Raw genomic sequence first — 27,890 nt, 5'->3', positions numbered from 1 at the left:
GTCATGCTGATTGTGAAGGATCAATAATAGACTGGAAGCCTAAGAGATGGTTGTGCTTTAAAATTTATAGTCTACCTGAGGAGAAAGTGGCTACATATCAAAGAAAGGCAGTTTGTTATTTAATTTTAAATACTAGAAGAGTCCTTTGGAAGTATTTCTCCCAATTTCCAGGTATGGCTGCCTTTCTGCTTTGCCAAAAGGATTGCCCTAAATGAGTATATTGTTTGGTTTGGAAATTCATGAGAAATCTTCATCTCCAAAAGCATTTCTCCTACCAACTTGCCATGTAGCTTGAAATTGCTCAATTCCTTTGACTCCATTTTTTTCCAGTTTTCTAGAGTGCTTTATTCCAAAACATATATTCATAGAAAATGCAAGTCAAACACATTTAGGTCATTGTCAGAAAACAGGACATGGGGAAGGGACCAAAAGAGGGAGTCAGCAGGCACAGGAGAATAGATGGAGTTGAAGAGGGCATGGAAAAAGAAGATGGGAGAGGTATTGAGGGGAGGACGAGTGAAAAATAAACAGCTATGTTGCACCCCTGCCTTCTAATGCTCAAGTCAGGAGTGAGAAATTCACCTCATTGACACTTAGAGCTAAACCCTGCAAGAAAGAATTTACAAGGCAATGCCCACTTGCCTGGAGGGATAAATAGGAATCCAGCATCTTTTACCTTCCCTTTCACATTTGATTTAGGTTTAAAAAATAATAATAATAATTGAGCATCTGCTAGTTTCAATTATGTCATGGATATGAATAAGACAGTTCCTGCCGTCAAAGAGCTAGCAGTCAAGGGAGAGAGACAGAGAGAGGATAAATGAATGAATGAACTTTCTGTGTTGATTACAAAATAATTAACAGGAGGACATTTCAGCACATATTTTAATTCGTATTTTTCTGTACATTTTAGAGATGTTTGGGGATATTAACCTCACTCTTGGCATGCTGAACAAGGAAGATATTGTTAACAAGGTAGGGAAAGTAGAGAAAATCTTTTCCCTTTTCAGTCTTGTTGTTGCAACATTTTGTATATATTTTCTTTGCCTCAACTTTCTCATTTTCTCTGGCATGTTACATGGCATTCAATTTTTCAGTAAATGCTGTTGTAATGAAAGTCATTGTAATGTTTAAGCAATGATATTTAGCATTTCAAGAATCACAGCATCTATGTCTAGAAAACAGCAAAAAAAAAGTTCCTTTTTATAACTTTATATAGGCAGATGTTGAAAGGTGTATGTCAGACTTACAAACATGTGGATGAGACTGTTTCCTTTATAATTTGAGGGTTGTTACAAAAATCCCTAAAGCTCTTCCCTGCTCATCTATAATGCTATTTCACAGCTAGAAGTTTACCTAAGAACTGAAGACTTTTCACATTTCAACAACCTTCTATAAAATAAAAGAAATAACTGCCCTTCATCGAACACTTATCTGGGAAGGAAAATGCTAGATATTTTCCAAACAACAGTGTATTGTATAATATTCACTCCCCAGAACAATTTTATCAGGTAGGTATTGCTATTTCCATTTGATAACTGAGAAAAAATTAGGCACAGAGAAGTTACACGACTTGCTCAACTAAGAACAGAGGACTATATCCAAAAGCAAGTCCATCTGACTCCAAAAAAATGTTCCTAATCATTATTCAGTGTTGTCTCCTTGTGAAGGGCAATGCCTATACCTTTGTCTCTTAATTCAGTGGTTCTCAACCCTGACCACGTACTAGAATCCTTTAGAGAGTTTTGGGAAAATATCAACACCCATGCCCTACCACCAGGGATTCTTATTGGATCAGTCTGTGAAAATCTTGAGCATTTAAAGCTCCTGGAGGTGATTCAAACATTTAGGTATGGTTGAAAACCATTACATTAATCTCTCAGTAGAAGTCACCTTTCCCAAAGAGCACTCTTTCTCAAACATTGGGAATCACTTGGAGAATAACCTCCGGATCCCAGAAGCACTGAAGGAGAATTTCCAGTAAAGGGATCACAAAATATATGTTTTTAAGAAGCACTTCCTAGTTATTTTATGGTGAGTCTAGTTAAAGAATAATAATAGCCAGCATAACCAAGAGGTTAAGATGACAGCTAAAATTCAGTCTGTTGGTTTCAAATTGTAGCATCGGTACATAATACTAACTACATTAAGCTCCCTGGAACTCAATTTCCTCACCGATAAAATGAATGTATTTGTGGTACCTAACACAGGGACTTGTGAGTATTAATAAAATGCTCCAGATAATGAGTCTGGCACAGTTCCAGGAATGTGGTGAGAGCTCCATAAATGTTAGCCTTGCCAAAGAACAAGGCCTGCAGACAGAAGAGTAAGCACATGGAGCAAGAAAAAGACTCACAGAGATAGTAAGGCAGGCCCAGAAAATACAAGGAAGAAAGCAAAGAAAACTTACGCATTATTCTCAAACTTCCCAAGGACCAGCCCTGAGGAGTAATGCAAAGGATGCTATTTAACAACTTAAGCATGGGTGCAGTGGCTGGAGGTACATATTGAAGCTGTTGGAGATTTCAGAACGCCAGTCTCTCGTCTTCCAGAGGACACATAGCCACCTAAAAGATTTACAAGAGCCCTCACACAGGGCATCGAGTCAAGCCACACAACCGGAGGCCCTGTCTAAAAGGTTGTCCACAACTTTCTGTCTGCAGAGGCATGAATGAAACAAGGGCCTGTAAATGTCCCTTAGGATCCAGTTTCATAGTTTAGCAGCCTCTTGGGGAGTTACAGTGTGTTCCCTAGTACCATATCACTCCCTGGTAGTAAGGGCAGCAATTAGGCTGACAGGCATTTCCATTCCCCTGAGTGACCCACAACAGTGATTTTCAAAAGACATGGAATGGCAGGTAGCCTATCCTGGTCTTCAATTAGATCTTGCCATAGAAATGTAGCCAAGTTAAAATAGTTTCTAGAATTAACTTTGCTCTGTAGCCTTTGACTCCTAAAGATGCACGTTATGTTCAGAAAGCCTCAATTAAGGGCAGGCATGGTGGCTCATGCCTGTAAGCCCAGCACTTTGGGAGGCCGAGGCAAGTGGATCACCTGAGGTCAGGAGTTCGAGACCAGCCTAGCCAACATGGCAAAACCCCGTCTCTACTAAAAATACGAAAATTAGCCGGGCATAGTGGCACACACCTGTAATCCTGGCTACTCGGGAGGCTGAGGCAGGAGAATCACTTGAACCCAGAAGGCAGAGGTTACAGTGAGCTGAGAACATGCCATTGCACTCCGGCCTGGCCAAAATGAGTGAAACTCCACCTTTAAAAAAAAAAAAAAAAGAAAGTCTCAATTAAGGCATATAATATGAAATCCATTGTGTAGTAAAGATAAATTGCTTACTTTAATGGTGTTATTCATTAGGACTTCATTTGATTCTTTATTTTTGCAATCCAAATTTCTGTGTATGCCTTTGTATGTTCACAGGAAGACATTTACAGTCATCTCACTTCTGTTATTCAGAATACTGACATCTTGGATGATGCAATTGTCCAACAGTTGATTTATTATGCTTCTAAGGACATGAGAGACAGCAATGTAAGTTTGGTTCATGATGGTGAAAAGGGTCTTTAAGTGATCCAACTGCACCCATGTGGACATCAATAAGTTGTTCTACACTGTTGCCAGGACCACAAATCACTTGTATTTGTTCTTTGCGGTAACTTGGATATCCTTATAATGCCTGATATTTACCCCTTCACAGATGAGGAAACTGAGGCAAAGATAAGAATTATTTTAGAGGTGATATTATCCAATCTCCTTTTAGAAGAGGAAGTTCACAATTAGAGATATATTTTTTTCGAAGGAACATAGCTGTCTATTGACAGAACTAGAAACCAATTTTCTTGGCTTCTTTATGACTTATTTTTTATGTACCTACTTATCTTAGATTGTCTGATAGACAACATAGCAAAAAATAATAATTTGTAGAAATAATTTGAATCCTAGGATGATGTTATCTCTTCCAGAAAGAATTACTTGTTCCCGCCAATGGCACAAACAATTTATGATTGCTTTCAGGGCTTGAGATTTCTGGGTCACTTCTATCACTCAAAATTGGATTGTTATTCATGAGAATACCAATTTAACCTTTCATCTGAGCACAGCCCTTTGGTGTCTTAGCCCAAAAGACAAGAGGTGGGATGAGCAGAGTCACCACTGGTTGGCCCTGAACTCTGACTATTGCTTCAAAATGCAACAAAACAGTCTCAAATGCAGGACTTACCTCTCTAGATCAATAATCATTTCCAGGCCTCAACTCAGTAATTCGTTCCAACCTATATTGTGAGTTTGCTGATGGCTTTATGAGTATATATTTTTAATACCTTATCTGGGTCTTTTTTATTTTCCTCAGGAGGAGGGGTTGACCAAATTTACCTAGCTCACCATCACCAAAATCGGAAGTCTTTCCCAGTACCAACAATATTGGAGATAATTAGGCCAGATTAACACTGAAACCAAAGCTCTCAATTCCTAGCTCATTTTCTTTCACTTTTCCTTTCAGTCTTTCAACCACAGTAATTTGCATCACTTAAACATAAAATATAAGTCCTGTGTTCATGGTACCAGGTCAATCAGCAAGAAAACAGCTACTGACCTCCAAGTTTACTAGAACTCTGTTAAAACCAGCATTTTCAATGCATTCAAATTACCTCTGCTTTTCCAGCTACTGACACCTACCAAGCGTTTCTCACTATGGTTTTGTAACAGCCTGTTCTCCCTTCGTCCCAACGCTAGAGTAGCTTATAAATAGTATGGCTGGATAGTAGAGAACGGGCTGCTAGAAAACCATGGTGAAAGATTCTTGATAGGTGTCAGTTGCTTGGAAAGCAGAGGTAACTTGATTGCACTTTAAAAAACTGGTTTTAATAGTGTTCTTGCAGATTTGGGGGTCAGTAGATGTTTTCGCAGACTCCAAAAGAAGGGAAGGTGGGAGGAATGGTGAGGGTTCACTAGAAGCCCAAATCTCACCATTACACAGTTGAACCATGTGGCCAACCGGCACATGTACCCCGTGAATCTATAATTTTAAAAATAAATAAATACATACATAAATATTATGCTGACTAGTTCCCCTCCATAGACTCACTCTGCCCCTTTTCTAGTTGTTATTGTTACTTTTCTTTTCCTCTTCAGATGCTCAGAGAAATCAGAATGCTAGCTGGTGAGGTTTTGGTGTCTCTTGCTGCACATGATTTCAACTCTGTTATGTATGAAGTACAAAGTAACTTCAGGATCTTAGAGCTACCAAATGAATTCGTTGTGCTTGCCCTGGCTGAATTGGCAACCAGATATGGTACAGTGGGAATATTCTCCATGTTTTCCCTGGGAAATGACAACTGCTAATTGTCTAAAAGCTAAATGGGAGCAAATGGTAGAAAAGATAGCATCTCTACCTTCTTCTGTACCAAGAAATATTGATAGAGGGATATGGGCAGCTGTTTAAAATGAGCTTGGATGATTCTGCTGCCCAGCCACTAGTCTAGACTGCTCTGAATTTGGCCACTCTCCCATCCTCACCTTCCCCTTCATCCAGCTTTGCATTTGCAGAAGCACATTTTCTGTAAGGTATATTCTACTAACCACTGAACACTTATGTGAAATAGGGATCGCTATCATTTATTTCTACACTACTGTATTTAACAGATATTTAGGAATCGTCTGTTATATATGTTTACATATACTTGGGGGATACAGGGAAGATCTGGTGGGAGAGATTGACATTAATAAATTAATTATCCAACTAAGCAATTGCTGGCAGCATTGATGGTATAGTGGTGAGAATAGCTGCCTTCCAAATAAGCAACTGCCACTTAACAACAGGTACAAATGGCTGTGTAGCTAGAACCTTATTTTCAACCAGCCCCTCCTTGATTATCTAACTATAGCCTGGTATTAAGGTGGGGCAGAGATAGGGGAATTATAAAAACATCTTTCTACTACACCTCATCTGCCTCCTCCATGCAGCCCTGAAATGCTTCTTGTTGATTTGGAGTCATAGAACCCCAAATCTGAGAAGACAAATAACACCTCTCTCCTTTCTGCCCCTCACTGCAGTGTCCCAGAGTATTCCCTTCATGATGATGACCCTGCTCACCATGCAAACCATGCTCAGGCTGGCCGAGGATGAAAGGATGAAGGGGACTTTCTGTATTGGTGGGTATCCCGATGATTTCCCTTTTGCTTGAAACCAGACTATGAACTGTCTTACAAATTAAGCAAAAGTCTTGTTTTCCCTTTAATTCCAATCTTGTCCTTTTGAATAATAATAGCTACCACTTTCTGAGTGCCTACCACATGGAAAGTCCTCAGCAGGGGAGTTATCTCATTCAATCATCACAGCAATTCTGCAAGATAAGTACTATTTTCTCATTGTATGGAGGAGACACTGAGGTTCAAGGAAAGTAAGGAATTTTCCCAAAATGATGACACAGTCAATGAGATACAGAGGAGGCATTCAAACCCAGGTCTATGGGACCACCCAGTCTACACTCTTCACTGCCCTGTACAACTTCCATTTCAACTGACCTCCCTTTCTAATTGGAGGACACTTTCTTGGCAATGATTATCAGCACTTAACAGTTCTTAGCATAGGTTAAATTTTGACATCTGATTATAATGCAATATTGTAATAATGATAACTAAACAAAGTAACCAAACTACAAGCAATCATAAAATCAAGAAAAACAGGCAAGCAAACTATGGTCACAAACTCCTCTATCCAAAACTGAAATACGTCACAGAAATCAAGAGCCTACAGAGAAAAACGTGCCTTGGAATTCCTAGGAAGTAGTGTTTACAGTGTACAGGGAGGTTTCTTGGATGAGACTGGAGACCTAGTCCTTGACTCTGCTCAGCCACTGAGCCACCAAGTGACCCTGCCCTTCTCTCGGTCCCAGTTTCAACTCTAAAAACATCAGAATAAGTGATTGCTACGTTCCCTTCCACTTCCAACATACCGTAACACTGCTATTTTGTAATTTAAAAGCTCACGCTGTCAGGAATGTCTTCTTTACCTATTAACAAAGGCTCTTCTATTCCATCTTTCCCATTTCTTCTTGTTCTGTCATCAAAGTAATATTTTTATCTCATATATATTGAGAACTTGCTGTGTGCCTGGGCACTGCCCTGGGTATTTTAAGATTACTATTTCTGGCCGGGCGCGGTGGCTCAAGCCTGTAATCCCAGCACTTTGGGAGGCCGAGACGGCGGGATCACAGAGGTCAAGACATCGAGACCATCCTGGCTAACCAAGTGAAAACCCCGTCTCTACTAAAAAAAAAATACAAAAAAAAAAAAAAAAAACTAATCAGGCGAGGTGGCGGGCGCCTGTAGTCCGCTACTCCGGAGTGCGAGGCAGGGAGAATGCGTAAACTCCGGGAGGTGGAGCTTGCAGTGAGCCTGAAGATCCGGCCCAGGCGGCACTCCAGCCTGGGAGACAGAGCGAGACTCCGTCTTCAAAAAAAAAAAAAAAAAAAAAAAAAAAAAAAAAAAAAAAAAAAAAGATTACTATTTCATGCAGAGCACGGTGGCTCACGTCCGTAATCCCAGCACTTTGGGAGGCCGAGGTGGGCGGATCACAAGGTCGGGAGATGAGACCATCCTGGCTAACATGGCGAAACCCCATCTCTACTAAAAATACAAAAAATTAGTCAGGCATGGTGGCGGGCGCCTGTAGTCCCAGCTACTCGGGAGGCTGAGGCAGGAGAATAGCGTAAACCCGGGAAGTGGAGCTTGCAGTGAGCCTTGATTGCGCCACTGCACTCCAGCCTGGGCGACAGAGCGAGACTGTCTCAAAAAAAAAAATAAAAGAAAAAATAAAAGAAAAGATTACTATTTCATTTAACTCTCACAGCAACCACATTAGATGGGTAGCATGTTTTTCACCATTTTACAAGTGAGAACATTGGACTTAGAAAGTTTCAAACAGCTTGCCTCAGGTCACACAGCCATGGCAGAGCTAAGACTGTCAACTATGACAGTCTGACTCAAGGACCTGTGCAACTATACTAGACTAACCTACTTTCAATACTTTTTACTATTCCTACTTATTATCATAGCTAACACTGTGTTCCTGCAAAAAAGAAAAAAAAAAAAAAAAACTTTGGAGCCTGTAACAGCACTTCTACATTTAATATTAACAACCAAGAATGTAAAATTAAATAAAACTGGAAATCCTCATGAACATTACTAAGGGAATTCTCTGTGTTATAAAATTATCTAAGCGCCCTTTGGTCTTAAAGCAACTTTTTGCCTGACTGCAACTAAAGAAAAGGTATAAAAAATAATTATCCATCCAGCCAACCATTCAGCCGTCCATCCATTCATTCATACCTAGTCATTTGATCAATCAGCAAATTAGCAGACATTGTGCTGGCTGCTTCACATACCATGAACCAGCAAGACATCATCCCTTACTTCAGGTTGCTTACAAGTCAGTTAGAAACGCACACACACATACACACATACACCAAGAAATAAATTATTAGAAAGTATAGCAGGAGATTCTCAAAGAAATTATAGGGAGTTTGGAGAGACCATGAATGAGCCAATAAATGGCCAGCTCTACAGCTATAACATGCTCAGGGTCTTTTCCAGGGTATTTTGTGAATGTGAGGAGTCCCTGAAGAATGGACTAATTAATTTTCTTTAACATCTAGCAAAATAAGTGGCACACAAGGGCTGAAGAAAATAATATTATTATTTTATGCATTTCATGCAAATATATGTGGATTCGTTGCCCAAATGGTATTTTGGCAGGCTTAGATTTCTTTTTAATTTTATTGAAGTAAAAGATAGACACAGAAGAGCACGCAAATCAGAAGTGTACATGTTGATGAGTTATTTCAAAGTGAAGTTGCCCATGTGGCCACCACTTAGGTCAAGAAGTGGGAGATTGTCAGAGCCCAGAAGCCCCCTCATGTTACCTTCAAAAGGTAACCACAGTCCTAACTTCAAACACCATTAGCTTTGCCTGTTTGTAAGATTCATCCATGCTGTTCTGTGGAGCTATTGCCCATTTTTATTTCTGTATTCTCTTACATGTCTATAGAATGTAATAGAATTCTACCTACTAGCAGATATTTATACTATATTCTGTTTGGGGCTATTACCAAAACAAAAAGCTAATATGAACAGATTCTTATACAAACCTTTTAGTGCTCGTATCTGCACATATCTAATGGCTATATACACAAGACTGGAATAGTTGGGTCAAATAGAATGCATATTCAACTTTGTTAGATAGTGCCAAAGAGTCCTGCCAAATGCTTGAACCACAGCAGTATGTGAGAATAGCAACTGCACCTTAGTCTACACTTGGCATTGACAGTCTTAAATTGTAGACATTCTGGATAGTAGTGTCTTAGTATGCTTTTAATTTGCATTTCACTATTGTGGCTGAGTACTTTCTATAGGTATATTTGATGCAGTCGTAAGACCTTTACATATTTACTAATCATCAGCACTCTCTTCTCAAATTATTTTATCGTCTGTCCCATCTTTATATTTTTCTCAGTCTGTGGTTGTGTGTTTTAAATGCAGCCCTTGAGAAATTCAGCAAAGCCATTTACAAATATGTCAACCACTGGAGAGATTTTCCCTACCCGAGACTGGATGCCAACCGACTGTCTGACAAGATCTTAATGATGTTCCGGTATATAATGGAGAAGTGGGCTCCCTTGGCTTCACCCATGCAGGTGAGTGGGCCTCAGGATGCCTCAAGCTGGATGTCCCTACATGCTGGTTGAAATTTCTCTTCTGTTTGTAACATGATAATTAGAGTCAGTATTTTTGGAAGCCGTTGGTTGTATTTTATGAGATTTATCAATTTTTTCTTTTTTTTCCACCTATTTCAAATCACTATTTATTCTTTCAGTTAATGTTTATTGAATCCCCATGACATGCCAGATACTGTTCCAGATGCTGAGGTTATAGCAGGAATTAAATAAACCAAAATCTCACACTCATGAAACTGACATTTCAGTATGTGGAAAGAACAATCAATAAGATAAAATGAGTAAAGTAAACCCAAAAAGTTAGATATTTCACATTTTATATATTAAAACTCATATTTGAGCTGAGTCACTAATTAGGAAAAATAGCAGTTCACAGATGCTTCTTGTGTCTAAGAATATCATGATTAAATAAAATAACATCTAAAGAATATACTTGGCTGCTTCAAAATACTGCAGTGCCTTGTCCTTGTAAAGAATAGATTACAAAGTACATTCACACATATCTTGTTTTAAAAGTGTCTTCCCTTTATCTTGCTTAACTGCTATAGCTTTTTTAAGAAGGCTAAATGATATCCTATTTAGGTCTCTTCATTGCTTTATTATAAAAAGTTTAACACTTAGCAACTTTCTCTAGTTTCTTTTCAACATTTAAACTATTAAAGCATTTATTTTTTTAACATCCTGAGGTAGTTAAATCATTAGCAACATGGAACTTTAAAAATATTCTGTAGGGAAGTGTTTTCTTCAAGGCACCTGGAAAACAAATTCAATACATCTGTTTAACGACTACTCTTCTTGCTCCCCACAGGAAGAGCCAGGCAAGTGCACAGAAGGTACACAAAGTGAGAAGGGTGCACAGAGAGGGAAGCACTTAACTGCCCTGGTGAGCTGCAGCATTGGAATTGATCCTTGCAGCCCATGAAGCTGCTCACCACAAAGAAGATGCATTCCCTACAGAAGGACTAAAACTTACTGAGGCAGAGGTTGAAAATGGGGTAGCGTGCATACCTGAGTTAGTGTGATGGGAGACAGGGAAGAAAAGAGAGAAAAAAAGACATAAGGCAGAAAGAAATGAAACCAAAAAGATGATCTTAGTCATATAATGAAGAGCCTTAGCTGCTACATACAAATTTGGACCTTTTTTAATAAACAAGAAACGCTTGAAAGGTTTTAAGCAAGGATTTGAGTACTGTAGTAGAAAAATCATTCTAATATCAACATTAAAAATAGAGTGGTATGGGGTGGACTAAAATAAGACTATTGGCTAGGAGGCTATAGAAATATTCCAGCTCATAAATGGTAAAGAGATCAATTAACATAGTGTTCCTGGAACTGATCAGAGTAGTCAGATGCTGAAGAATAGAATGACCAGGACTTGGCATCATTTGGAAGCTTATTACAATGGAAACACCTGGGATGGTTTCCTACGTTTCTGACTCAGGCGATCTTGGGATCATCAATTTAAACGAGGAGGAATTACAAATATGGAACAGTACAAAATGGGTTTGATGTAGACATTTTGATTTGAACACCTATGGTACTGTCAAGTGGAGATATTAGTAGGTTTGAGGATATTCACATTTGGAGTTTAAAAGGAAAAGCAAAAACTGGACATATAGATTTGAGTATCATCATTGCATAAGTAACAACCAAATAAGTGGATTTAGATGGAGTTGTTTAAAGCGAGTATATAGAGTGGGAAAGTGGCAAAAATACAGTTCTGGAGGGCATCAGTATTAAGGGGAAAGCAAGGGAGAAGAACTCATGATAGAGAATAGGGAATGTGCTAAGAGTGTAGGAAAGTGAAGTAGAATGAGGTCTTAGAAGCTTAGAAAGGAGAAGTTTTCAAGAAGCAAAGATCTAGTCCTGAGTGTTACAACACTCAGGAAAAATCTTGACAAGTATCCATTGCTTGGAAATGTATGGTGAAAGAACCCCCCAGCTAATGCATAGTCTTTAATGAAATAAATTATAGTTGCCATTAGCCATTAAGTTTTGAGATGATTTGTTGTAAAATGTAGCTGATACAAAAAAACTGTCAAACATTAGATAGAAAAGGCAGAATATAGAACTCTATAAGAATAATGTCATCTTTAATAAATTAAAATTCACAGAAAACATAGGAAAGTATAAGTCAAATAAATAAAAAATATACTAAAATATACCAGTGTTTATCCATGGGTACTCTGTGTATTACGTTTTCTTCATCATAACATTTGTGATTTCTACATTTTTATAAGCAGAATTTATCACATTTATATTTCATAATCTGGAAGTTGTTGATTTTCTACACTGAATGGCAGCAAGATTCTAGTGGATTGGGAGGTGAATGGGAGCTGAGAAGTAGAAATAGCAAATAAAGACCATACCTTGGAAACGCTTTGCTCCAAGGGCAGGAAAGAGAAACAGAGTCAGGTGGGGGTAACAGTTGGGGTCAAAGTGAGGTAGAATCAATGAAGATTCTTTTTTTTTTTTTGAGATGGAGTCTCACTCTGTCAACCAGGCTGGAGTACAGCGGCTCCACCTCCACTCACTGCAAGCTCCACCTCCCAGGTTCAAGTAATTCTTCTGCCTCAGCCTCCCAAGTAGCTGGGATTACAGGTACCCACCACCACGCCCAGCTACTTTTTGTATTTTTAGTAGAGATGGGGGTTTCACCATGTTGGTCAGGCTGGTCTCGATTTCCTGACCTCAGGCAATCTGCCTGCCTCAGCCTCCCAAAGTGCTGAGATTACAGGCGTGAGCCACCACAACAGCTTGAAGATTCTTTAAGATGAGGTAAGTTCTATTGCTTAATACACTGAAAGAAAGTGACTATTAGAGAGAGGTTTAAAAAATAGAAAAGCTCTGTCTCAATAAAATAAAATAAATAAAATAAAATAAAATAAAATAAAATAAAATAAAATACAATCTAGTATTACAAAAATTAGCCAGGCATGGTGGTGGGCGCCTGTAATCCCAGCTACTCAGGAGGCTGAGGCAGGGAGAATTGCTTGAACCTGGGAGGCGGAGGTTGTAGTGAGCTCAGATCGTGCCACTGCACTCCAGCCTGGGCAACAAAGTGAGACTCTGTTTCAAAAAAATACAATAAAAAAAAAAAAAATAGGAGAGAAGGGCAAGTATTAAAATGAGTATCAGTATAAATACAGATGTAAATACAAATACAGCTCTGTCCCATGCAATGATCTTAATCTGAACATTTTTAAAAGATTTTAAAGAATTTAAAGAACTATTTCTTGACTGAAAGCAGCGAGGAAAGTTTTGGGGAGTACCTAAAGCTCTTGGTGTTCTGAAAACCTATGAAAAACCCAAGGGAGTTTCAGAAATGGTATTTGTTTGCTGCCTGTACAGACTTTGAGCATCATTAAGGCCCACGGGCCCACGGTGAGCTTGCTGCTGCATCGGGAAGACTTCTGCGGATACGCTCTGGGCCAGGTGCCCTGGCTCCTAAGCCAGTATAAAGACAAAGAGATTGATTTCCATGTCACTCAGGTAAGAGTCATACCCTAAAAGAACTGAATCAGAGAACCCACATGCAACCCTCCCGGAGGCTAGTAAGTCTCAAAAGAGCCGAAGGAGTTTAAACTCCTGTTTGGGCAGCTGAATTTAAGTATCTCTCGAGGAATATGAGGTAGGAAAAGATTGTATCACTGGATGAAGGGAACTTCAGAAAGGGATTAAGAATGTTCACTCTGGGCCTGGCTCAGTGGCTCACAACTGTAATCTCAGCACTTTGGGAGGCAGAGGCGGGTGAATCACTTGAGGTCAGGTGTTTGAGACCAGACTGGCCATAATGATGAAACCCCATCTCTACTAAAATGCAAAATTAGCTGGGCGTGGTGGTGCATGCCCATAGAGTACCAGCTTCTTGGGAGGCTAAGGCAGGAGAATCGCTTGAACCCGGGAGGCGGAGGTTGCAGTGAGCCGAGATTGTGCCATTGCACTCCAGCCTGGGTGACAGAACAGGGCTCTGTCTCAAAAAAAAAAAAAAAGAGGATGTTCATTCCAAGCTGCTGAGGCACTGAACAGGGTAGAAGGGGCCAGAATCATTCAAGAAAACTTGTAACTGCAGGAAGATGAGGAGCTTGTTTTTCTCTCAGAACACAATTATTTGCCTTCCACATCCTGTGCAGCTGCTTTCCTGGCAGCCTCCAACTAACCTGTGGGAGTTTCCACTTTAGAGCCTAAAACAAATACTGACTGCAGCAGTTCTTTATGACATTGGCCTTCCAAGGAGTTTGAGAAGATCCATCTTTATCAATTTACTGCAGCAGGTAAGAAGACCATGCTGTCAACTCCGATTTTTAATTTCAACCTGTTTTCTGTTTTTAACATCTACCACCTGATTTCCACCCCCATTCAGATCTGCAGAGCTCCAGAGCCTCCAGTAAAGGAAAATGAAATGGAAGCTTCAAGCTGTTTTCTCATTCTAGGTAGGACCAGCATCCAGAAGGCTTTTAATAAAAATGTCCCCAAGTGATGATGATGACAATGGTAAAAGGAGGGCAAACTGTCACATTAACTTACTTTCACACACACAAACACACACACACTGTTTCTTTAACTCACAGTTTTCTGTGCCTGCCCCTCTCCCTACAAGTTCCCAGGAGGAGCAGGACGGGAAGAATGGCCAAGGATGCCAGGGTTCCCATGACTGGGATAGGTCCAGGGAGATAAAATTTTCAGTTCTCAAACCAAGGAAGTCCCAGGAAAACTGGAGTGATGGAGTGAGTTGACAACCCTAAAAATAGGAAATTTCTTTTTTTTTTTCTGTCTTTTTTTTTTTTTTTTTTTTTGGTGTTTGAGATTATTTGAGTCTGTGTCAAATCCAAAGTCACCCTTTTTTCTTCCTGGTTATCTCTTAATGTCTACACCTCTTTAACCATCAGTCACTCCGTCTCTCTCTCTCTCTCTCTCTCTCTCTCTCTCTCTGTCCTCCACCCTATCCTTCTTTATCTTGACCTTACGTTATATCACCTGATTAGAAGGTCTGACATGGGGTGCACGGGGGCACCAAAATCCCAGGGTCAGAATACAAAACTATGCTCCCATACAGTCCCTGAGGAGGAGGGATAGCAGCAATCCAATACCTCCTGAACCTCCTCACTCCCCTAAATACTACATCACTTCTACCTCCTTGCATATCTTTCTGTCATGTGTATGCATACCTTTCTACTTCTCTCCTGACTGGCCCCTTTGTCGCTATACTTTCTTCTTCTCCCCAATCCCTGCCTAATTCACCTTATCCGTGATACTTTCTAGAATAAACCACTGTCCTCCAGCCAGGCCTTTGTTCACCCCTCCCTGCTTCAGTGCCTGCAGCTCTCACAGCTGGGGAAGCATCACTGCCATCTCTTCCTCCATCTTTACATGGTGTTCTCACTGTGCCCCATGTCTCTTCTCCTTTTCCTGTAAGGACACCAGTCATATTAAATTCAGGCCCACTCTAATAACCTTCTTAACCTCATTATATCTGCAAAGACCCTCATTTTTAAATAAGGCCACATTCACGGATATGAACAGAAGTGTCCTAGGCATAGCAAGCTCTCTTAGGAACCAAACTGCTTGATTAATTCTGTGACGCTGAAGAAGCATGGGCATAATAAAATCAAATTACCAACTGAAGAGTGCCTTGGATAATCTTCATGGTGAATTTCCCTCCTCCCATTCACAAGTATTTTACCAAAGATGAAAATGAGTTCTTACAGCCCTAGTGTTTCTTGAACCTGCAGCCCATTCCAATCCTGGAGAGCTGATGGAATTTTTTGATGAACAAATAAGAAGTAATAATGAAGCCATTCGAATGGGAATCTTGACCTTGTTAAGGTCGGCTGTCAATGCTGAGGGTAAGCAAGAGGGTCGAAACCAATGTGGTTTATTTCATGCCAAGAAGCAGACTGAAGCCTATGCACTCTCTAATCCTATCCTACATCTTTTGGATGCTTATATAACATCATGTGCAAATGAAACTCTGTCTTCTCAATCTTCCACAATCTATAATTCCTTTCAACAGGCATCTTTAGTTACTTCACTTCTCTCATAACATTTATGGATGCACCCAGTTGAGAAGAATGAGCAGAATTTTTGAGAATTAAAGTTAGAATTTAGAAGCTCTTGTAGGTTGATTAAATGGTCCAATATCAAGGGGTGGGTGGGAGAGCGTGTACAATTCTCTAGAGATTGATATGGTTACAAAAAAGCAGAATTTAATGAATTGCCATATTTTATTCCAGGAAGCACATATTTTCATAACATCGAATGCATCTTACAATTGAATGCATCTTTAATTGTAATTAGCTACTATTTTTTGGTACAATATGAAATAATGGTACATCATAAAATTGGTGATATCTTAGATTTGCTAAAATACAAAAATTAGTTTTTGCATCGTATGATATAGTTTTGTAACATCCAGTTAGCACTTTGATTTACTGAAGAATCAGCAGATGGCTATGAAGCAGTCTCACAATATTTAGATCTGATCTACCAGGAATGAGATATTGAAACCACGATGGAACCTAACATTTCAAACAAAATGAAACAAATGTAATAAGAAACAAAGAAAGCACTGGACATTATTAAAGATTTGGAAACAAAGAGGATGGGAGGGAATTGAAAAAAAAAATAAGTTGTTAAAGATAAGAGACTTCGCAATTATGTGCCATAATTCGAATAGCTTTTCGTCAATCCTAGAACATACTGTGCTTCTGTTGAGTCAGGCCTCTCAGTTTCTCCCTCTGTCTTTCAGAGCCCAGGTTGAGGGATCACATCATTTCAATAGAAAGAACAGTCAAAATCGTCATGGGTGATCTCAGTACAAAAGTAAGAGAATTAATAGAAACTTTTGTCGATGGTAGCTTTAAGAATGAATGAAATTATTTTGATTCTGTAATGACCTACTTATGAGACTATTTTATAAAGAACTCTGTGGTCAATTCCATTTTAAAAGAACTCCATCTTTTCCAAAAGATAAACTTCATCAAGGTAGAGGCCTAAAGTACACACAGCTAAAAGATATCTCAGTGAAAGGAAGATTTTTGCTTATTTAAAATAATTGTAGGACATCAGTGGATTAACACATGAGTAGAATAAGAGCAAAGAGACTGTATCTCACTATGCCAATGTACTTCAGATAGTTTAAAACCTGCTTGTTAATTATAAAGATAATGTATCTTCATCCAGGAAATAATAATCCCTAAACCTTGTTCTTAGCATAGACATCCTACTTTCCAACCAGGCACCACCTAGAGCAAGTAAGGCACATAGTGGATTGCTCAATATTTCTGATTATTTGATTAAAGTGTTCTAAGGCGCAGTGACTCATGCCTGCAATCCCAATGCTTTGGGAGGCTGAGGTAGGTGGATCATTTGAGGTCAGGAGTTCGAGACCAGCCTGGTCAACATGGTGAAACCCCATATCTACTAAAAATACAAAAATTAGCCAGGAGTGGTGGCTCACGCCTGTAATCCCAACTACTCATGAGGCTGAGGCGCAAGAATCACTTGAACCCGGGAGGTGGAGGTTGCAGTGAGCCCAGATTGCACCACTGCACTCCAGACTGGGCAACAGAGTAAGACTCTCTCTTTAAAAAAAAAGGGGGGGGGGATTCTATGTTAGAAGTTATAGAACTTATACTGGGAAAACAAGAAACATTATCAATTATTACATTTTTGTAAGAATACCACATTTTGTTTGGAATAAAATGCTAGACAGAAGCCAATTAAGAGGAATAAATTCTTTTAAGAAGCTTTGACTGCCAGTGACTACATTTAAAATAGTAAAAGCTTTGCAATAAAAAGCAATAGAGTGATTATACAAAAAAACCTGGCCTAGTAACTGGCAAAAGACAAAAGAAGAATTACGAGAAGAGTTTAGGATAGCATAAAGAGCATAGATCTTTGAGGAAGGCCAACTCCCCAGGCAAAATAGAGAAAAGTGTACCTCTTCTCTAGGTAGACTACTCAGAGTCTTTATGCTAATTGTTTTGGCCACCATATAACTCTGCTTCCCTGTTCAAAATGGTTTTTTTCTTCCCACTCTCTTTTCAAAGGCCTGTTCACTAAGGGATTGGTTCTCAGGTTTCTATTCACCAGAGAAGCAACATAATAAACAAATTAAAACCAAATTATTATAAATACTATAATACAAGTTCATAAAACTTCACTCTAATTTCTGGGGCCAGATATATTTCAGAATTGACAATTTTCAGCTTTTAGAAAACATTTCTCTGATAGTAACCCACAATCGAAATCCATGAATATTTCTGCAAGAAAATTAATGCATATCCACACAGCATAGAATAAGATTACAAATAGCTTTAAAACAGTTCAGTTTGGGTTTGCCACCAAATGAGTTGGCACTAAACTTAAGAAACAAAATTCCAGTTTTCATAGTTGTTTGGACTTTGAAATTGCGAATAAGCAGTTGTTGACCTGTAGTTCAATATGTTATCTTTGGTTGAGTATTTTAAAAGCGAAGCAGTGTTTTAGCCCAAAGTTACCCAAAAATTCATAATCTATAGTGATAGACAATATGTCTTTGGGAACCAAGGAGAAAGATTTTGCCTAAAGAGAGCATTTCTGGTGACTCTTTCATAACCTATCAGTCACTTTCTGCAGGTTGAGCATCCCTAATCCAAAGGAAATCTGAAATGCTTCAAAATTCAAAACTTTTTGAGCCAACATGACACTCAAAAGTTATGCTCAAAGAAAATGCTCATTATAGCATTTCGGAATTTGGATTTTCAGATTAGGAATGCTCAACCAGTAAGTATAATGCAAATATTTCAAAATTTGAAAAAAATTCCAAAATTTTAACACTTCTGATCCCAAGCATTTTGGATAAGAATTATTCAACCTGTATTAACATTATTCAATTTATGTTCCTTTTTCAAAAATGTTCCCACTTAATTCTCCTTAAGATTATAGAATAAAGAAAGGTAAATTTCTCTTCTGCAAAACATAGTAAAATGTTGCTATTGCGTTGTTCTTACCCTAGGTAAGAAATTCTGTTCTTCTCCTCATCCAAACCATGTGTGAAAAGTCCTATATTGAAGCTCGGGAAGGATGGCCATTGATTGATTATGTCTTCTCCCAGTTTACAATGTTGAACAGGAATCTGGTATGCAGAGGCTACAGTTCTGAGTGATGCACTATAAAAAGTACAGTTTGCTCAACTATGTTTCTTTTTAAAAAACTATTAGGGTCCTTAATCTGTCACAGGAGTAGAGTTTAAAAAAATTGTAAAAAAATTAAAAATGACTAGAGTTCAATTAAATAACTGATTTTGAAGTAATATTTCAATCTTGTCACTTTTGTTGATAATTTTTACAGCCTCTAGTCTTCTCAGTTCTTTTTTTTTTTTTTTTTTTTTTTTTTTTTTTTTTTTTTTTTAAAAAAACCCCCTTTTTTTAAAAAAAAAAAAAAATTATAAAAATTTTTTTTTTTTTTTTTTTTTTTTTTTGGTAAAATGACCTCTAACTTATAATAAGCACAAGATAGGTTAAATCAGTTTTCTCTAAGTTAACCTAGCCACCAAAAGCTTGGATTGGGATTGTCTGGAGAGGGGCACAGAGACTGGATTGCTTCAGAGAAAGCAAAAGAGATATCAATACTTGCTGCAATGGTGTCTTAGTTCATTCAGGCTGCTATAGCAAAATACCATGGAGCAGTGAAGTAAGTTCTATGAAGTGCATTTCTAAAATAGCTACTTCTGAAATCATAAACAAGTTTATTAGGGTTCTAACCCTTTGCTGTACACAAACAGAAATGTATCTGTTATATAAATGAGAAAAAGCTGTATGCTGATGGAGCATGCTTTTAAAATCCTTTAAAAACATTCACCATATATAAAGGGAAATACCGTGAAATGATGGTTTATAAACAGAAAATATTTATTTCTCACAGTTCAAGATGCGGGGAAGTCCAAGACTGTCTAATGAGTGTCTCCTTCCTAACAGATGGTGCCTTCTCACTGTGGAAGGGAATAGCTAGCTCTCCAGGGTCTCCTTCATGAGGGCATGAATTCCAAACATGAGGGCCTTTCTCTTATGACCTAATCACCTTCCAAAGACCACACTTCCTAATACCATCACCTTGGGCGTTTGGATTTCAACATATGAATTTTGGGAAAACACAAACACTCAGACCGCAGCAACTGAGGTCAACTTTCTTTGGATAAATTGGCTGAAAAATATGCGCTTATGATCTCTGTGATTTTAGCAAATTAGTTGCAACTGAAATCACAGTTCCCTCCACAAAGAAGCATGCTTTGAAAATTTTGCCCTTAAGAAAATGACAAAGGTCTGAGAAAGAGAGGGGATATCTGCAGTTAAAGGAGCCTCACAATTTCTGTTTCTCTCTTTTGGCAAGGGGTGTGTTTTCCAACTAATTCCTCCAGGGGGCCCTTTCAAACAGGGATTAGATGTTGAAGGCCAAGATTTCTAGGTTCCATGAGCCACTTAAGTTGAGTTACTACATCCTTTACTCCAGAGTCTGAGAATGCACCCAAGGAAAGACAGAGGAGACCAACCTTAGGAGTCATTAACAAGTCATCTGTCTGATCTTTCTTAAAGGAGAAACCAGTGAAAACTAACTTTCATGAGAATGAAAAGGAAGAGGAATCTGTCCGAGAAACAAGCCTTGAGGTCTTAAAAACCCTGGACCCACTGGTCATTGGAATGCCTCAGGTAAGGGGTCTTTTGTCACCACTTACAGTTACTTTGATCACCTTCTTAAAGTCCAGCCTGTGTAAGAATAAAGGCATGAGTTTGTGCTCCATTTGTCATCAGCTTCCTGATGCTCTGACTAGAGGAGGTGTATTGCAATACTGTGTCCAGCACATAGTGCTTCCTCAAAAACAGATGTTGAATTAATTAAGATAATTAATATAAAGTATCTTACATCTGGATAGTTCATGACAATTTATATATATAATATTAGTATACTATTTCTCTTCTTCCTCTAATGCATACGGTAATATTAAGTAGTGGTTTTAATGCAACCAGTGCCAAACTTACCCTATTCCATCTGGGAAAGTGTTAAAAGCAGCCATTCTCAGGCCTCACTGGAGACCTGATTCACTTGAAGCTCAAGGGGAAGAGCCTTGGAATCTGTAGTACCCAGAAGTACATAGCACAGTCAGAAGACAAACAACAGACCACACCATTTAAGTAGTAGATCAGAGGCTTCATCTAGGATGATATGTGGTTCCTGAGTTATCTGGGATATTTACTTAAAATGCAGATTTCCAGGTCACATACCAGACCTACTGAATCAGCCAAACTGGACTTAGAGACCAAAAGTCTACAATCAGCTAAGTTCCAATATTTCTGATACATACTAAAGTTTAAGACCTTCTGATATAGAAGTAAATGATGAAAAAAATAATCTAGGGTCAAACCCTAAAGGGCCTGGAATGTCAAACTTTTACCTTATGGTTGATAAACCAATGAAAATTTTAAGCAAGAGCTAAACATTTAAAATGATAATTGTAGGGAATTAGTAGATTCACACATGAGTAGACTAAGAGCAAAGAGACTATATAGGAGATCAGATGCAACTTGTAGGAACTACAGCAATGTCATTACAATAGAAATGAGACATGGAAGGGCACAAGAGATCTTACAATGAAAAAAAGACTGAGTCTGGTAATTAAATATAGATGATAAAGAAGAGAGAAGAGTACAAGTTGACACCAAGGTTTCCATTAGCACAAGAGAGTTTTCTAAGGGACATAAAACATACTAAAGAAACACAATGTTTCAGACTTCCAGAGCAGGCAAGTCAGAGCCTGAAGCACAGAGGACAGTAGCAGCCCATTCACTATCCTTTCCCAAGCTTCTCCATTGGGGCAGTCACACTCCAATCCTGGAGTTTTAGGAAGTACTTGGGAGATTTTTGGTTGTCACATTGACAAGAGGAATACTGGCACTTGGTGAGTGGGGCCCAGGGATGCTAGCATTCCCCTAGTGTCTGGAGCAGTCCCTCATGACAAAGAATTGTCCTGCCCCACATTCCCGCAACATCCCCACGGAGAAACACTGACCAGCACTCACTACGGCTCCCCACGGAGAAACACTGACCAGCACTCACTACGGCTCCCCACGGAGAAACACTGACCAGCACTCACTACGGCTCCCCACGGAGAAACACTGACCAGCACTCACTACAGCTAACACCTGAAAACGAATGTGCTATGCAGAGGCTTCATTTAATGATCTCATCTTGACTTGGCCCGAAAAGCAAAATAATAACAGGAGAAAAGCTTCTACATCAGAGAAAGACATGTAGTGAGGACCAGGGAGAAGTAATGGAAAAGAATAAGTAATCCTTGCGTCTTGCCCTATTTTCCACAGGTGCTGTGGCCAAGGATCCTGACTTTTGTGGTACCTGCGGAATACACAGAAGCTCTGGAGCCCCTGTTTAGTATCATCAGAATTCTGATTATGGCAGAGGAGAAGAAGAAGCACAGTGCCAAGGAGTCAACAGCACTTGTCATCTCGACGGGAGCTGGTCTGTACATTCATAAACACAGAAAAGCTTTTCTATTATGAGGGATCCATTTCCAGGAAGGCTACAGTGCTTTGACCTTAAACCCAACCCCAATCTCTAACCCCTACAGTGATGATGAAAATTGCTTTCTCTTTCTAGTGAAACTTCCTTCACCACAGCAGCTACTGGCCAGACTTCTGGTGAGTGAGTTACAAAGAACCAAACTACAACAAATTTAAGCTGATAAGGATAATTCAGTTCCAAATAAACACTAATATAAATTACATGGAGACTCCAAACAAAAAGAAACACTAAAAGGCATAATAAATTTCTGCTATACTAGTGACATTCATGAGTATTTATTATTCACATGATTACCTTCCCACTCTGAAATACTTGTTAAACTTTACTTATAATTTTAAAGTGAGCATATACTGAATCGCATTCGTATGTACCATCAAACAAATTCCACATCTGTTGTTTGGATTTCCCATCTCTCTCTTTGGCCCCATATGGGTCATTTACTCAAGCACTCTTTCCTCGTGTTTTTATTTAATTAATTGATATATCTAAGTCTTCTTTCCATTTATTTTGATTAGTGCTTTCCACATATTTTCACCTTCATCCTTAGGGAAAAGAAATGAGAGATGGGCTAAGTATTAGCTTCATTCTAGAATAAATAAGAACAGACTGTGATGATTTGTTAAAAGATTATCCAATGCAGAAATCAAAGGAATTGGAACAATGATAAAAGGAAAAAATAAGTGGGCCTTTTAAAGGCCCCTGAAATTGATGAGCTTTTTCTCTTCTATCCTTCAGGTAATATCTATGCCTGCCAGTTTAGGGGAGTTACGTGGGGCTGGTGCAATAGGGCTTTTGAAGATACTGCCTGAGATCATTCACCCAAAATTGGTAGACCTATGGAAAATACGTTTACCTGAGCTTCTGCAGCCTCTGGAAGGTACGAGGGAGTGGGGCTAGGTCTTTACCCAGCAGGGCAGGAACATAAAGAAATGATGCACCATTTCTCTGTGTAAAGCCATTATTACTCGTTTTAGGCAATAAAAACAATGAACTTGATATACAAGGTAGATAGCTATTTTTTTCTTCTTGACTCCTTATGTTCTGTTTCTCTGCCAATATTCATACTACAAGAAGACCTAATGGGTAACATTCTTAGTGGGAATTTTACTTTCGCTCTTGTCTTTTCTTGTATCTAGAGAAATTCTATTTTAGTATTGTTCTAAAAGTTATTAATCATGTTAGAATATCAAAATATGGTCATTTCAGTAGTCATCGAAATTAGCAGAAAGCCTAGATTTTTATGATGGATTGAAGACCTTCTCTCTACCTAGCACTTTAATGTTGCCAATGTAGTAAATTTGATTTCAGATAAGCATTATGAGCAAAAAGAAAGCTTAAAATTGAACTCAAGCATCACTGGAGGCCTGGCAGGGAGAATTTGAGTCCAGGGGTGGTTTTTGTTTCTTTTTTTTTTTTTTTTTTGCGATTATTACATCAATTTTTGTTTCTAGGAAAGAACATCAGTACCGTTCTATGGGAAACCATGTTGCTTCAGGTAAGGCTGGCTTCTAGAATAATTGTTGATAATGGCATGATGAAATCAGCTAAAGTTACCCATCCTAAATTAAAGGGACTAGATTCCCAAGGATAATAACCTTTTCTTTTCTTTGGAAAAGAGCTAGAATGTTATAAGTGATCACTTAAAGATAACGTTCTTTAAATCGCCATAATTTGAACAACAATCTTAAATCCACTTGGGTAAGTTTCAGACAGTTTTGAAGATTTTACTTAGCAATATTTTTCCACTGTCTTTCTTAAATCTTCTCTAATTTTCAACTTTTTACTTCTTGCAACTTTACTCTTTTACCAGCCACATAATGAAGCACAGAGTAATATAATTTCCACTTCCGTGCACCTAAGCACAACTGTATTTCCTCTTCTATTTGTGGCTTCATGTCTTTTTCCTAATGTCTAAAAAACAAACGGCCACATTGTATCCCATTTCCAAAAACGAATTTCCTCTCTCACCCATAAACTTCTTGGAGCTTTACAACTAACAGCACTACAGGTGACAACAAATCCCAGAAATAGTAAATTGCAGACAGGCAGTGGACATTGATTTTACAAAGATGTGACTTCAGAAACTTGCAGGAAGGAGGAAGCCCACAGATAGGGAGCCTTTAATATAGAAGGTTTTCAGTTTATAAGGCACCTACCTAGGAATTACCTATGGCTTCTTAGAAGAGTCAGTTTTCAATGATCTCTCCACAGCACCTCCTCTACCTTCTATCTCCATCCTTCTAGATTTAGACTCGCTGGGGGTGGTACCTGAGAACTGGCATGTTTTAAAGGTTTCCATCAGTGATTCTTATCCAATATAAGATTTGAAAGTGACTGCTCTACTCTCCTGGTCCTCAATTCTAGGATCCACCTCTCTCCTATATTTATGGTTCTTTTATGTTCCATTCCCTCTCTCAAAATTCCTACCAGATTTCCTTCTGCTACCATTTTAAAATAACTGTCTCTACTAGGGAGAAAAATATTTTTTTTCTAATGGGAATCCTTGACAACAGTTCCTTTTCCTCTTCCAATTTTGAATATATTTCTGGTCTTTTTTTTCCCCAAAACTGTCTGCCCATGTCTTCTTCTCTTAAATTTCCAAAACTGTTTAGTTTCTTTAAAGAACCCATGAATGAGCTCCTATTAAGAGCATACATACACATCCTTTTATTGGTTTTGTTTGGCATTGTGTCCTTTTCTAAGCTTAAAGTTGAAAAAATATAGGAGAAATAATATATATATTGCAATGTGTTTGTCAAAAAGAAAAAAGAACACCTTTGTATGTATTGTAAAAGAGCGGACATGGGTTCAAGATTTGATGTGACCGTCCTCATAGGTATTTAAATGGGGTAAAACCACGAATCTTAGTTAATCCTAGAGTTGAAGTTTGCAGTAACAATGTATTACCTGCATTCAGAATGTGCCTTGTTCTTTAAGGACATTTAAGATATTGATTCCACCAAAAATCTCCATCCTGTTGGGTCCTTTTGTTTTAAGTTTAAGTATGCAATAAGTTAAATTAATATTAACAAATGGAGTTTTTCCAAATCTATCGAAACTAGAAAAATGCCAAATTTAAGTTTCAGATTAGATTAATTTCTATTTTAGGTCTTTTAACAATGTTTAAAGGAAGAAAAGGAAGTTGCTTTTCCACATTCTGTGTATCTTATTCTCCGTGCAAATTCAGAACATATCATAAAATGTTTTTTAGAATAAACTAACAGGAAAGTTTCAAAGGAATTAATTATTTTATAGGAAAAGTAATAATACTATTTAAAATAGATTTAAACTTTTAAAAGATAAGATAACCAAAAAAATACCAAGTAAGCACATGAAACTGTCATATTCATATCTAACTTCCACTTCCTACAACAGTTGCTGAAAGAATCCTTGTGGAAGATCGATGACGTGGCCTGGACCATTCAACTGACTCGGGATTTCAAACAGCAAATGGGCAGTTACAGCAATACCTCCATTGAGAAGGTTGGTTTTTCAGCTAAGGGGAAAACCTTAGCTTTTACCTGTGATCCAAAATGGCTTCTATAGCTCCATCTTGTCTATATTACAATCAAAAGGAGGGAGGCACATTTAGAAAAAAGAGTTCCTTCTTTTTAAGGCTACTAGCTGGAAGCTGAATACTACCTTCTCTGCACCTCATATTTGGCCCAAATTTACTTGTATGGCCTCATGTATCTGTGAGGAAGACTGAGAGGTAGATAAGATATGTGCCTGACTAATATTCAGAAGTTCTTTCTAGAGGAGGAAGAAGAATAGATACTGGAAGGCTAACAGCAATGCTTAATGTCCGCTTTTGTCTTGGCTTCCATTATGCCAGTCTTGTGACGCAGGCTATCAAAAAGAATCTACTACAATTTAACATAGGCTTATAGCTAAAATAATACTCAAAAGCTAGTTCTCGGAAAGGGTGCCCAAAGAAATATGTTTTAATTTCCAGCGACAAAGAGGTATGGCCATGGAGAACAATGATTAAAGGCCCCGCATCCATGTGTCAATTAACAGGACAAGTCAGAGCAATAAAGTATTTTTCAAACATTATTCCTTTCCATGTTTTTAAAGTCAGTTCTTCTATCCCTCTGTCTCTAAATGGCCCCTACCTAACCTTCCACCTTGTAGCCATCCATTCCCAATGGGGTTTGGAGCCAGTTTCCCCCTTACTTAATACTAATGGGGCTTTAGGTAAATTATATTATCTCTCTGGATCCTCACCATACTCATCAATAAAATAGAAACAATACCCACCTCTGAGGGTTGTAGTATTCTGAGGGTTCAATGACATAAAGTATATAAAGTCCCTGGTGAAGTGCTTAACACAGGGCATGTGCTTCATATAAAAGTAGCTTGGAACATGGTCTTTGAATATGGTCTTTATTATGTTAATACTGTTCATAAGTTTATTTTCCTGGAAAAATATTTACGTTTCTCAGTTCCAGTACTCAGTATTTCTTTCCACAAATTATTCATTATCAATCTTTGACTCACATATGTAATTTTCAAAATTCTCCTCGCATAGGTAATTTTCAAAACTCTCTAGTTTGGTGCAGAGTACTGATTTTCCAAATGGGTTTATCAAACCCACCAAGACACGTAAGAAAGATTTGGCGAGTAATGCTCCATCTTCTTATAACACAGACTAGCTCTGTGCACCTCATGTCATGCCATGTATTTTTTTTTATTATTATACTTTATGTTCTAGGCTGCATGTGCACAACGTGCAGGTTTGTTACATATGTATGCATGTGCCATGTTGGTGTGCTGCACCCATTAACTCGTGATTTACATTAGGTATATCTCCTAATGCTATCCCTCCCTCCTACCCCCTCCCCACAATAGGACCCGGAGTGTGATGTTTCCCTTCCTGTGTCTACGTGTTCTCATTGTTCAGTTCCCACCTATGAGTGAGAACATGCAGTGATAGGTTTTCTGTCCTTGCAATAGTTTGCTGAGAGTGATGGTTTCTAGCTGCATCCATGTCCCTACAAAGGACATGAACTCATCATTTTTTATAGCTGTATAGTATTCCATGGTGTATATGTGCCACATTTCCTTAACCCAGTCTGTCATTGATGGACATTTGGGTTGGTTCCAAGTCTTCACTATTGCGAATAATGCTGCAATAAACATACGTGTGCATGCATCTTTATAGGAGCATGATTTATAATCCTTTGGGTATATACCCAGTAATGGGATAGCTGGGTCAAATGGTAATTCTAGTTCTAGATCCTTAATTGGAGCACTTATAATGGTAATTCTAGTTCTAGATCCTTGAGGAATTGCCACACTGTCTTCCACAGTGGTTGAACTAGTTTACAGCCCCACCAACAGTGTAAAAGTGCTCCTATTTCTCCACATCCTCTCCAGCACCTGTTGTTTCCTGACTTTAATAATCGCCATTCTGACTGGTGTGAGATGGTATCTCATTGTGGTTTTGATTTGCATTTCTCTGATGGCGAGTGATGATGAGCATTTTTTCATGTGTCTGTTGGCTGCATAAACGTCTTCTTTTGAGAAATGTCTGTTCATATCCTTTGCCCACTTTTTGATGGGGTT

At 38.5% G+C, this 27,890-nt stretch overlaps 1 protein-coding gene across 1 annotated transcript in view; it reads left to right on the top strand.

Moving 5' to 3' along the window:
• MROH2B (maestro heat like repeat family member 2B) overlaps positions 1-27,890 on the top strand; it is a 69,777-nt gene that overhangs the window by 672 nt on the left and 41,215 nt on the right. The window contains 17 exon segments of the mRNA XM_017896009.1: positions 914-975; positions 3,436-3,546; positions 5,146-5,305; positions 6,067-6,165; positions 9,553-9,707; positions 13,098-13,238; positions 13,928-14,020; positions 14,110-14,179; positions 15,479-15,592; positions 16,495-16,568; positions 18,745-18,867; positions 20,321-20,434; positions 22,103-22,259; positions 22,398-22,438; positions 23,058-23,199; positions 23,774-23,817; positions 25,698-25,805. Of these exon segments, the coding sequence (XP_017751498.1) occupies positions 914-975; positions 3,436-3,546; positions 5,146-5,305; positions 6,067-6,165; positions 9,553-9,707; positions 13,098-13,238; positions 13,928-14,020; positions 14,110-14,179; positions 15,479-15,592; positions 16,495-16,568; positions 18,745-18,867; positions 20,321-20,434; positions 22,103-22,259; positions 22,398-22,438; positions 23,058-23,199; positions 23,774-23,817; positions 25,698-25,805 (1,808 nt within the window).

This window comes from Rhinopithecus bieti, unplaced genomic scaffold, assembly GCF_001698545.2.
Source record: "Rhinopithecus bieti isolate Rb0 unplaced genomic scaffold, ASM169854v2 scaffold_26977, whole genome shotgun sequence".
Classification (NCBI taxonomy): domain Eukaryota; kingdom Metazoa; phylum Chordata; class Mammalia; order Primates; family Cercopithecidae; genus Rhinopithecus; species Rhinopithecus bieti.
This window is presented reverse-complemented; position numbering and strand designations above follow the sequence as displayed.